This window comes from Notamacropus eugenii, chromosome X, assembly GCF_028372415.1.
Source record: "Notamacropus eugenii isolate mMacEug1 chromosome X, mMacEug1.pri_v2, whole genome shotgun sequence".
NCBI classification, from domain to species: Eukaryota; Metazoa; Chordata; class Mammalia; order Diprotodontia; family Macropodidae; genus Notamacropus; species Notamacropus eugenii.
In genome coordinates this window covers 102,242,453-102,253,159 of record NC_092879.1, presented here as the reverse complement: position 1 = coordinate 102,253,159, position 10,707 = coordinate 102,242,453, and the positions used below count along the sequence as shown (strand labels likewise).

The window sequence follows — 10,707 nt, the reverse complement described above, 5'->3', positions numbered from 1 at the left end:
TTAAGGTCTTCCTCTGCCCCCATGACTTCACTACTTTGGTTCCCCCCGCCCCGGGCCTCAGGCTCCCTAATGCTCTCCTCTTAAGTCTCTTTCAAGCTGAGAGACAGACAGACAGAGACAGAGAGACAAGAGAGAGACACAGAGACACAGAGACATACAGAGAGAGACAGAGAGAAAAGAAGGAGGGGGAGGAGGAGAAACTGTGTTGTTGTTAGCTCCAGTCCAATACAGGACCCTTGAACCTGACACAGAGAAACCCCAGGCCTCTGCAGGGCCCCAAGAGCAGCCAAAGGAGGACTGCCTGCCCTGCCCTACACAACTCAGACTCTCATCTTGCCAGTCTGTCTGAACCCAAGAAGCTTCTCTTCTTCCAGGCTCCCTGAGGACCAGCTTGATGCCCAACACCAAGCCACACCAAATCCCAGCAGCCTCTTCTTCCATGGCTTCCTCCAGTCTCTTGGCTCATATGAAGGACACAGAGCTGGTAACAAGAGGGGCCTTGGAGTTTCCAGGCTGGGAGGTTGGACCTCCCCCCCGAGGGGGACTCACTGGGACAACTGCTTTGTCGCCACAGGTAAGTGCTTGGGGGGCTAAAGAGCTGAGAGGTATGGTGCCCTCCCCTTTCATTGAGGGAACCTTCACCCCTATATCTGAATCACTGGGGAGAAGAGAGCAGAGGAAGTGGTTTCTGGTCTCTCTGAAGGGGTGAGGGGGCGCCGTCTATTTCTTATGCAGATCTCACCAGCAGGAGAAATCCCCCTCCAACTAGGGCACCTATCTTCCCTACACCCCCTCCCCATCCCAACCCAAACCTTAGGGAGGGGGAAGGTAGGAGAGACAAAGACAGAGAGACAGACACCAAGGGAAGGAGAGAGACAAAGACACGCTCAATCAGGTGACCTCTGGGAAACCCAAAATACATGACTACTGTCATATTTGAAGGGGAGAGAAAATGACTACAGTTACATAGCACATGACCAATGGAGAGAAATTCCAAAGCATCCCCTCTTGGGAGCACGTGGAAATCTCTTTCCATTTGTCACTACTCTCTGGGTCCACCTCCCTGGCTTAGCTTGCAGCCCATTGCCCTGCTGATCCATCTAGATGGAGATGAGAAAAGGCTTGGTCCAGTGCCTTCTGGAACCTCTAAATTCCTCAGGCTGAAGAACTTCAGAAAAATGGGACAGAAATTGATTTTCATGGATTTGTGCTGCCATTAACCTGCCCTCTCTGGACCCATGGCCAGTCAGGATGCAAAGCTCTCACCTTTGGTTCAGGCTTTTCACCCTACCACCTCCATGGTGGCCCTTCCTTTCCCTTCTCTCTGCTGGTCAGCCAGACTTCCATTCCTGCTTATGCATGCTGTCTCTCCCCCTTCCAGGTTGAAATTAGTCCCCTCCTGTCCTCCCCACCCATCTGTAGGCATGGCTGCCTTTCTGTCTTCATAAATGGACTCAGTGGGTACTTGCTGCTGAACAGTAGGTCTGCTTCTAAGCTTTCACTTGGGACAGTCATCCCTCCATTTTGGTTCTCCCAATTGTGTCCTACTGCGATGAATTGAAAAGTGCAGATCTACTTTGAGTCTCAGAAAGAAAAGGGAAAAGCAAATGTCAGTAGTCCTAAATGTGGACCCATCGGGGCCTGCCTTCTGCTGCCATCCCCACATCATGGCCTGTTTGTTTCCTGACTATACCATCCCAGTACCAGTCAGCTCAGTGGTATGCTGTATAACACAACAGTGGGGAGAGAAGGCTAGAGACAGAGAGGGCACCAGATCCAGGCCCAGGGAGGCACACTGTACTCCATCTTGGACCCCCCACATATAAACAGATTGAAGATCAATGTGTGGAGCTCTTCCAAAGTAAATGGGAAGTAGTAGAGGCTGGCTGCCCCCTCGCTGCCCACGTTGTTCCATTATGCATTGCACAAGACTCTGGGATTCTGTCTCTGACCCTCCCCTCCCAGCTGCCAACAGGCCCCATGGTGATGATGACCCCACCAGGTGGACGGCTCAGCACATCACTGCACCCCCAGGCCCTGCTTCAGGAAAAGCAGCATTTTGGACACCAGGTACAAGAGCAATGCCCTAGTCTAACTATGGCGAGACCAACCTTCTCCCATAATTGTCGAGCATATGGCTGCCTGTGGAAGGGGGAGAGGCCTCAAATGGTGCACTCAGGGACTTCCTCTCTTCTCCTCCCCACTCCATGACTTAGCTCACCTCTGCTGAGGTCCTCGGCCGATCCCCACTGGTACACATGACACCACTGAGCACCCCAGCCCTGATCAACCTGCCATCACCTCCTGGAGTCATCACCCTCAAGACCAGACCTACCCAGCTTCATGGCCTTCCTCCTGGTAACAGTATAGAAACCCTGCTCCTGCCCTTTCCCATACATGGCTCAAAGAACCCTAAAAGCTTGGATTCCAGGAAACATCCAGTCCAAACTCCTCTCAATTGCACAGGTGGGGAAAATGAAGGGATTCATACAATGAAGCCATGGCCAAGTCAGGTCCAAAGCCCAGACTTGTTAACTCCCTTGCATCGGGATTCACTGTCTTCAAGGGCTCATTGTTCATGAGAGAGGGAAGTCAACTAAGGCTGAGTAACCAAGGGAGACCTTGCTCATCCTATGGCCAGCCCTCTAGCAGTATGACTAAAGTCTCACCTGTCACAACCCCTCTTCTTCCTTTCCTCTCTAGGGATCAACTTTGCCAACCTTGAGTGGTTGCCCAAGGAACCAGCCAGCATGCTGACCACTTATCTCTGTACCTTTCCCACTGGGCCCAGCGCTGGAGATGCCTCTGCCTTCCGACTTGGCCCCAAGAAGGAGAGGTCAGTGTCGTTCAGCCAAGGGGGAGAATTGGAGAATCTTAGCGAGAGGCAGCCTGGCATTGAGGATAGAGGGAGGGTCAACTTTCGAGTCAGGAAGCCCTGGGTTCAGATCTCACCTCTCCCACATACTGCATGTGCCATGCTGACACTGGAGAGTTTCTATGTTGTCAGTGACTCGTAGGCTGAGCCAAAAATGAGGGCTGAGGTGGGGGAAAGCTCAGAATTTAGAGCCCTAAGCCTGCTGGGAGTGAATGACTATCCAAAGGGGTGGAGAAATTTGTCCCAGCTTCCCCAGTGGCAGAGTTGGAGCTGGGGACAATTCTGTGCCTCCCCCCTGTGTTGGTCCTTCCACAGCAGCCTCCAGACCTTCACGCTGGACAGCTCCCAGAGTTGCTGGTGGCCTGGTTGCGAAAAGGTCTTCCTGGACTCAGGGGATCTCTTAAAGTGAGTGTCCAGTCCTAAGAAAGTGACGGGGCTCCCACAGCCAAGGAACCCGCAGCTCAAGCTGCTCTGTTTCTCCCGCCTCCCTCCCCTAGACACCTCCAAGAAGACCACCGCCTGGATGAGAAGGGGAAGGCCCAGTGTCTCATCCAGAAGGAGGTGGTACAGAATCTTGAGCACAAGGTGACATAGGGGTACCTTCTGGGAGGGGGGCAGCACTACCTCATGCATGGTAAATGCACTGTTATTGGGGTGGTGGAGTGTGGCAAGGAAGGACTGGTGCTCAGGAGTTGGTCTCATTCCTATGCCCCGTCCAGCTCTTCTCTCTTTGTCACAGCTGCTCCTGGAGAAGGAGAAGCTGGGGGCCATGCAAGCCCACCTCTCTGGGAAGCTGGCACTGGTAAAGCCCCTGGCTGTGGTGAGTACTGATTGTTCCTCATCTTAGAATGCCAGCAGCAGAGACTCCAGCTGTTTCACTGAGAGTCTCTGGCTCGGAATCCCTGAGCCATAGGGCAGTAGGTAGGTGGGCTCCTAGGATATCTCATAAGTCATCTCCCATTGGCTCCCTTGAGCCAATCATGACCTGGCCCAGAGCCCCCAAAGGGGCCACTGAGGCCCCTCTGAAGGCCTGGGAAAAGCAGGCCCCCACCACTTCGTTCCGTGTTTGGCCAGTTAGAGGGATTGAGTGTTAGCCTGAGGCCAGAGGACAGGTACTGGCTTTGGAGGCTGGCGGCCTAGGTTTAAACCCCAGCCTAGACACCTTGGACAAGTGAAGGGGCAGGACTCAGTAACCTCAGATTTCCTCCCAACTGGGAGCCTCCTGGAGCCGAGCAGAGTCGGCAAGGCCCAATTTCTACTCCGACTGGCCTAGCCTCCCTCTCCTTCCTAGAGCCCCTCCACCGAGAAAGCAACCTATTGCCCATCAGGGAGCCTGGGCCCCACCTGGTCAGCCTGGCCAGGCACCCCAGAAGATAAGAAAGAAGCGCGTCTCCCAGGGCAGGGCCTCTTTGCCGTCAGGAGGCACCTGTGGGGTAGCCAGATGTCCCCAGGTGAGCATACTTAGGTGGTGTGAGGCTAGGGGAAGAGCCTTTAGGGCTAGCTCACTGCCTGCTTCCTCTCCCCACAGAATTTGTCCATAATCTGGAATACTTTCGATCCCACAATCTGCGGCCACCCTTCACCTACGCTACTCTTATCCGCTGGGTAAGTTGAGGCATTAGAGCTTAGCAGACCACCTTGCCCTTGGACCCTGAGACGAACAGGCCATTGAGCTGCACTGCTCCCCCGCCCCCCCTGCCCAGTCCAGAGTCTGGCCTTGAATTTAGCCTCAGACTCAACCCCAAATTAAAATCCTATGGTGACCTGATCCCTGGAAGCTGCTTCCAACTGAATTCAAAAAAATATAGACCTCACTGTATGTGAGACACCCTGGGAGGCAGGAACTGAAGAAACCTAGAACAAGTGCCTACCTTTACCATCAACTGCTCTGTTGGGCCCCAGCCAAGGAAGGAACATGGAGGGGGTGCAAGAGGGATGGGGGCAGGGGAAGATGGCCCCTGCAACACTAGAAAATATACAGAAAGAGGGGGAGCAGGACAGATGGCCAATGGCTGGGAGAACAGCTTCCTTTGGGAGGTCAGGGGAAGGTCAGCTCCCCTTGGGGGTGGGGGGGAGACTAGCTCCCCTGGGGGAATCAGGGGGGAGGTCAGCTCCCCTGGGGGGTGGGGGGGAGATTAGCTCCCCTGGGGGAGTTTTTCTCTTTGTATCACTCTCCCCAACTGCGTCCAGACCCAGCCAGCTTCAAAAGCAGCTGCACCAAATTCTGGCTGGCTACCTCCACTCACAGCAACCAGCCTCTGAGGGCTGTTAGCCTACCCTAATTTTCCCTGACCCCTAACCTTTGAGCTTGACCTGACAGGGCCCACTACCCCATCTCTAATTCCCAGCCTATTTCTAAGGTTAACTCCTAGCATGGGTCCTCTGGGGAGACCAGACTGCAGCCTAAGCTCAATTTTCTTTTGCCTTTCCTGTCTGTGGGCCTCAGTCTCCCCCTCTGTAAAATAAGATCTTCCTTTGGATTCTGTTCTCCAAGGACCCCCTTCCTCTAAATCCCCTGCCCTAAGGGCTCTAGGGACCACTCCAAGGAGGGAGGGAGGGACATCTCCCTACAGCCTCCCCTTGCCCACAGGCCATATTGGAAGCCCCTGAGAAACAGCGGACACTCAATGAGATCTATCACTGGTTTACCCACACCTTCGCCTTCTTCCGGACCCACCCAGCCACATGGAAGGTAAACCCCTATCTGAGCTCCCATGGGTGAGTCTGGGAGGCTGCATGTTGAGCCTTGTCTGGGAAGCTTCTGGAGCTGAGGAAGCCAGGGTTAGATGCCCTCCCTTTCCACAGAATGCCATTCGCCACAACCTGAGTCTGCATAAATGCTTTGTGCGTGTGGAGAATGAGAAAGGGGCAGTGTGGACTGTGGATGAGTTTGAATTCCGAAAGAAGAGAAGTCCAAGGCCCAGCAGGTACCCAGGCAGTCTTAGCTTGAGCCCCTGATTTTAGCCCCACAATAGCCTCAACTTGGTGAGGAGCCCCTGGCCCCACTAACTCTGATAAGGGATGGGGAGGAGGGCCATCCTGGGGGGGGAGGGGAAGAGGAGGGCTGTTCTGGGGGGGGGGGGAGTGACCCTCCTGCACTGTGCCCCTCAGACACCAAGACCTGAAACGCCTACTATCCTGCGCCCCACTGGCTGTGACAGAGGCCTGGCTCCCTCTGCCCCCCAGCTGACCATCCACACCTGAACCTAGCTGCTGAAGGAACCATTTTTATTGGTTGTCTTTCTCCCGCACCCCCTCCCCCCTCCCAGTGAAGGAGGGCCTTGGTCTCCTTCCACCAATAAAGGCCCTGTGGCTGAACCACACATTGGGAGATGTCCTCACGCTTCTCGGACTCGGCCCAGCAGGCCTGCATTCTCTAGGCGGACTGCCCTGTAGTCCTCCAGGATCTTCTCCAGATTGCCAAGAGTCTTCTTGCCAGTCTCAGTCTCTATCTGGTGCAGAGAGTAAGAGTCAGGGAGTTTGGCTCCAGCTGCTCTGACATGTTGATGGCCATGATGTGTCCATGCGTGTGTGTACGGAGAGTGGGGCATTCAGTGCCCCGCTCCTGCGTGCCTTCTACTAGGTCCTGAAGGGCTTCTCAGACCCCCCCTCCCTGTGATGCTGCAGGGGTTCAAAGACCAAAGGGGGCAGGAGGGGAGCCACACTCAGCCCCACGTCTTGCCAACAGCTCTGCCCACCCTCCCTGGCTCCTTACTTGTTCTTCCAGGTCTCGGACCTCCCGCAAGATGGTGCCAGTGTCCTCTATGGTTTGGATAAGCTGGCTACAGTTCTGGGAGAGATATGGGGAAAGGGGAGGTCAGGGGGAGAAGCCCCAGCAGCAGGAGCTGGCCCAGGGCACCCCACCCAACTCACTTCATGTAGGGCCGCCAGGTACTTATAGGCCTTCCTCACTGAATCATCCTTCTTGGCATCCTGCAGGGCACATGAGAAGGGGCCAAGGAAACCTTAGAGATCCCAGAGCTGGCAGGGAATCCAGCCTTGAGCCAGCAGTGCTATCATCCCAAAGATGAGAGGGGGGATGCCCAAACCTGACCCCTTCCCTCCCAGACAAGTAACTGACTGGGCTCATCCTGAGTGGCTCCCTAACCCTTCAGCAGAATAACAAGCCATCCCAGAGGCTTGAGGGAGGGAAAGGATTTGAAACTAGGCCTTGCCGACTCAAGTCTTCTGCTCTGGCCAGTGTGAAAGCACGCTCTCTCTTCAGCCATGCTTCCTAGCCCAGGGGGTCTTGTAATAACCATTAAGCCTTCCAGCACCCCCCATGTCTGGATGGTCCCTTGGGCTGGCATCTCTCTATTTGACCACAAAGATGGTAAATGCTCTGCTCAAGTGGGCCTTTGAGACTGTGCCAAGCCCAGGAAGGAGGCAGGGGGATCATGACTCATCTGAGGAAGCAGCTCCCCGCCGCCCGACCTCACACAGGCCCAGGCCTCTTCCCCTCCTTGATACCCAACACACCTACCTTGAAGACCAGTTCATCTGTCACAGCAAAAGTCCGGTCCAGCTTGCCAGACAGAGCATTGATCTCTTTCTGAAGGAGCTTGGTATCAGAAAGAATCTATGAGCCCCAGAAAGAAAGAAGGACAGGTGGATGATGGGTAACCATGGGCCAGCCAGGCCAACTGGGTGGAAGACAGGGGCCCCAGGCAGCGTCACCTTCGTGATCTCCTCTTTTTGCTTCCGGATGCTGCCCACGATCTCCAGGATGCGATGGGTGTAGGCAGAACGGGCCATGTCTCCAGGAAGGGTCTCTAGCTCAGCTACCTGGGGAAGGGGCCGGGGCCATTTTGATTGCAGTCCCATGGCTGTGCCCCTGCTCCTGCCCCTGAGGCAGGCCTCAGCCCTTTCTCCAACAAGGGCAGTCAATCAGTCAGTCTCACTCACCAGCTGCTTATATAACCCTTCCTTGCGTCGGGCCTCAGCAGCAGCCAGCCGGACACTCTCCTGTAGAGCCTGGAGCTCTGCCGCCCTGTGTAATGATTCTAACTAGAGAGGAAGAAGAGGGGGTTCTCAGTTTCCCCAAGTGTCAAAGTTGGGGGGGGCGGTGTCAAGGGGACTGTCAGCTCCTTTGTTCCTAGCTCAGGGCAAATCCTCTGGGGAAGGCCTGTCCAAGTCTCCCACTTCAAAGCCCCACGAAATGGCTACCCCAAACCCCTCGCTGGTATCAGAGCAGCAGGTGGGCTCACCTCTCTCTGGTCCCGACGCTTCTTCAGAGCTCGATATTCAGCCAGGAGTGGTACCCGATGCTTTTCCCACTGGCCAGTGAGGTGGATGACGCGCTGGGCACTGGCCTCTACCACCACCTGGACCGGATGGGAGACAAAGGAATGGTCACCAGGGCCTGTGCTGAGGTTGCTGCTGGGAGGCCCTTGTGGCCAGCCACACTAACCTGCAGCTTGGCTAGGTTGCTGGGGGCGTCTGGCAGCAAGTCCACGGCCTGGCGTTTCAGCCTTCTGGCCTGTTCCCTCTCTGTGGCACTCAGCCAGTCTTGCTGGGCCTCTGCTTCGACCTGTACCCCAGCTCATAGTCAGTGGGATGGAAGGAGTGCCCTTCTCCCCACTGTCCCAAGGTCTATGTTGTCCCCCCCACCTGGCCTGTGCTAAGTGCTAGCCTCTTCATGGTGGCTCCGGCTTCCTTGATGCTGTGGCCCACAAGCTCCAGGTGGTCCTGGAGAGAGGCCAGCTCTGCCTCCTGCCCCACCTGTACCTCCTGTTCCAAGTGGGTGGGGGACAGTGGGGACAGTGTCGAGGGGAGTTCTGCAGGCACCAAAGGTGGGGTGTGGGCCACCTTTTCTTCCTGGGAGGGGAGGAGAACAGAAAAGACAATGGATTTTCAGACTCCCCACCTAATGATGAGGCCCCTCAATCTCTCATCTGTCCCCCCGCTGCTACCTGAGCAAAAGTGAATTTTTCAGCGTGTGTGAATCTGGAACCTTTTCCTTGAGGCTCTCCAGGACCAGACACCCAAGTGCAGAGGAACTCACCCAGCTCTTGGCCTGGGCCAGGAGCCCCTGAGGGACTGGATGCAGCCTGCCCCCAGTTCTGCCTCAGCTGCTCTACTAGCCGTGTGGCCAGACGCTTCCTGCAAGCCTACGGAGAAAGAAGGTGCACAATGGATCCCCCTTCAGGGCCTGGCCTGGGTACTAAGGCTCCCCCAAACGGAGGGCATTTGCACAAGTGAAGAACAGGGAGAGTGAGAAAGAAGAGAAAGGAGAGGGGTCCCAGCTGGCCAGCCAGATACAAAGTATGCCTGGGGTCACATCCACTGGGGGAGTGGGGGGGGCCAGGTCTCCCAGCCGAACCTTGTCTGTGTCTCCAGGGCCATCTCCTTCAAATAGTTCCCGGAGCTGGGCTGCATGCTCTTCGAGAAGTGAAGCTGCCCGGATGGCCTGACAGGGGGTCTGGGCAGGTACTGGGGGCACCAGGGGCCCCCCTTGGAACTCCTGTACCTCAGAGGCACCTGGTCACAGGGAGGGAGACTCAGTGTCACTTTAGCAGGGCCTCCCCCTCCTGCGCACTCCTGTAGCATGAGGTCTTGTTAGAGCAGCAGTGAGCATGTTTTTCTGAACGAGATCTTTTCATGGCTAACTGTGTGTTGAGCCGAAAGCCCCCCGGGCCAGAGCCCAGAAAGTCCTGTGCCTTTTCTTACCTTCCGGGGTGTTGGCTTCGGGAAAGACATAGGACTGAACACGGAGGGGCTTCAGAGGGTCACAGTCCTGGGTGGGAGAAAACAGGGAGAAAGCGAGGGCCAAGCTGGGCAGCAGCAGGAGCAGGGACAGAAAAGAAGGGGTTGCGCGGGGACAATCGTACCTGGTGCTTGTGGGGCCTCAGGGCCGGGGGCACCCACGGCTCTGTCTGAAGCTCCCTGACGCGGGTGCCAATGGCCTGGAGCAGGATGGCCGGCTCACCTGATGGAATCAGGGCGCGTTTAGGGGCAGGGGGGCAAGGCTCAGCTGCCCTCCGCCAATCTTCCGCCCGCTGGCCCAGCCCCTGTGGGCCCCGGCTTACCTGAGGGCTGGGCGCTGTCCTGGGCTGGGTCGGGAGGCAGCCGCTCTGCAAGGAAGAGCAGCAGGTGTCTGAGGTCCGGCTCGCTGGGGTACAGAAAGCTCTGGTAACCGAGCTCCCGGGGGTAGCCTAGATCCTGGCCCACGTGGCCAGGGAGGAGAAAGGGACAGAGACAGGGAGATGCCACCCATTTCCTCCAGGCCTTCGCTCTCCTTCCCCTCCTTCCCCTGGGCTGAAATCCAACATGGACTCACGGAGCAGGCTTGGGCCAGACTCACGCCGAGCCGGAAGCGGGCGGACATCCCGGGAGGCAGGTGAGGGCTAAGGCTGGAGCTCAGGGAGGGCCGGAGGACTTGCAGGCAGCGCGCCACGGCCGCCACGGTCAGCTCCGCGCTGAAGGCCCGCAGGGACTGCACGTCCTCGGGGATGGCCCTGTCAGGGAGGGGTGGTACTCAGGACTCGGAGACCGGGACGGGAGGGGGCCCTGCCGAGGGGGAGGGGGCCGACCCGGGACCCTTGGCTCAATCTGGGCGCTGCCCATTTGGCACGCCAGGCTTCCTCAGTTTCCCCGCGGATCCCCGGCGATTCCCCTGCGCGGGGCAGGTCCTTACGAGCCCGCCTGGCGCAGCGAGTGGATCAGAATCCGGTCCGCCTCCTCCATGCCGCCTTCCCGCACGCGACCCACCGCTCGGTAGCCCCCTGGCCAGGCTCGGACTCCTGGGTTCCGCTTCGGAGCCGGAGGACGAAGAGCCAAGTCACCTGGCTCGAGAGCGCGGCGCCTTCTGGAACTTGTAGTTTCTTTCTTCT

The 10,707-nt window shown here is 57.0% G+C and overlaps 2 protein-coding genes across 3 annotated transcripts; one reads left to right on the top strand and one right to left on the bottom strand.

The window, feature by feature from the left end:
• The first annotated feature begins 312 nt into the window (after nucleotides 1-312).
• Nucleotides 313-6,198, top strand: FOXP3 (forkhead box P3). The gene is made up of 12 exons (XM_072626175.1): nucleotides 313-574; nucleotides 1,966-2,070; nucleotides 2,217-2,358; nucleotides 2,704-2,836; nucleotides 3,191-3,280; nucleotides 3,373-3,460; nucleotides 3,615-3,695; nucleotides 4,167-4,326; nucleotides 4,404-4,480; nucleotides 5,466-5,567; nucleotides 5,681-5,802; nucleotides 5,987-6,198. Exons 1-12 carry the CDS (start codon nucleotides 395-397, stop codon nucleotides 6,063-6,065), a joined length of 1,359 nt encoding a protein of 452 aa, XP_072482276.1. The 5' UTR covers nucleotides 313-394; the 3' UTR covers nucleotides 6,066-6,198.
• CCDC22 (CCC complex scaffolding subunit CCDC22) lies at nucleotides 6,087-10,682 on the bottom strand. 2 transcript variants are annotated; one of them, XM_072626173.1, is made up of 16 exons: nucleotides 10,512-10,682; nucleotides 10,155-10,332; nucleotides 9,904-10,036; nucleotides 9,706-9,803; nucleotides 9,545-9,611; nucleotides 9,198-9,355; nucleotides 8,788-8,985; nucleotides 8,486-8,692; nucleotides 8,286-8,405; nucleotides 8,083-8,199; nucleotides 7,781-7,882; nucleotides 7,553-7,660; nucleotides 7,359-7,454; nucleotides 6,749-6,808; nucleotides 6,591-6,665; nucleotides 6,087-6,327 (listed from the first exon to the last, which is right to left on the bottom strand). In XM_072626173.1, exons 1-16 carry the CDS (start codon nucleotides 10,559-10,561, stop codon nucleotides 6,214-6,216), a joined length of 1,881 nt encoding a protein of 626 aa, XP_072482274.1. In that variant the 5' UTR covers nucleotides 10,562-10,682; the 3' UTR covers nucleotides 6,087-6,213. The 2 variants fall into 2 exon arrangements, with proteins under 2 accessions (XP_072482274.1, XP_072482275.1); XM_072626174.1 differs by having other exon boundaries at nucleotides 6,087-6,323; nucleotides 10,512-10,673.
• Between the last annotated feature and the right edge of the window lie 25 nt (nucleotides 10,683-10,707).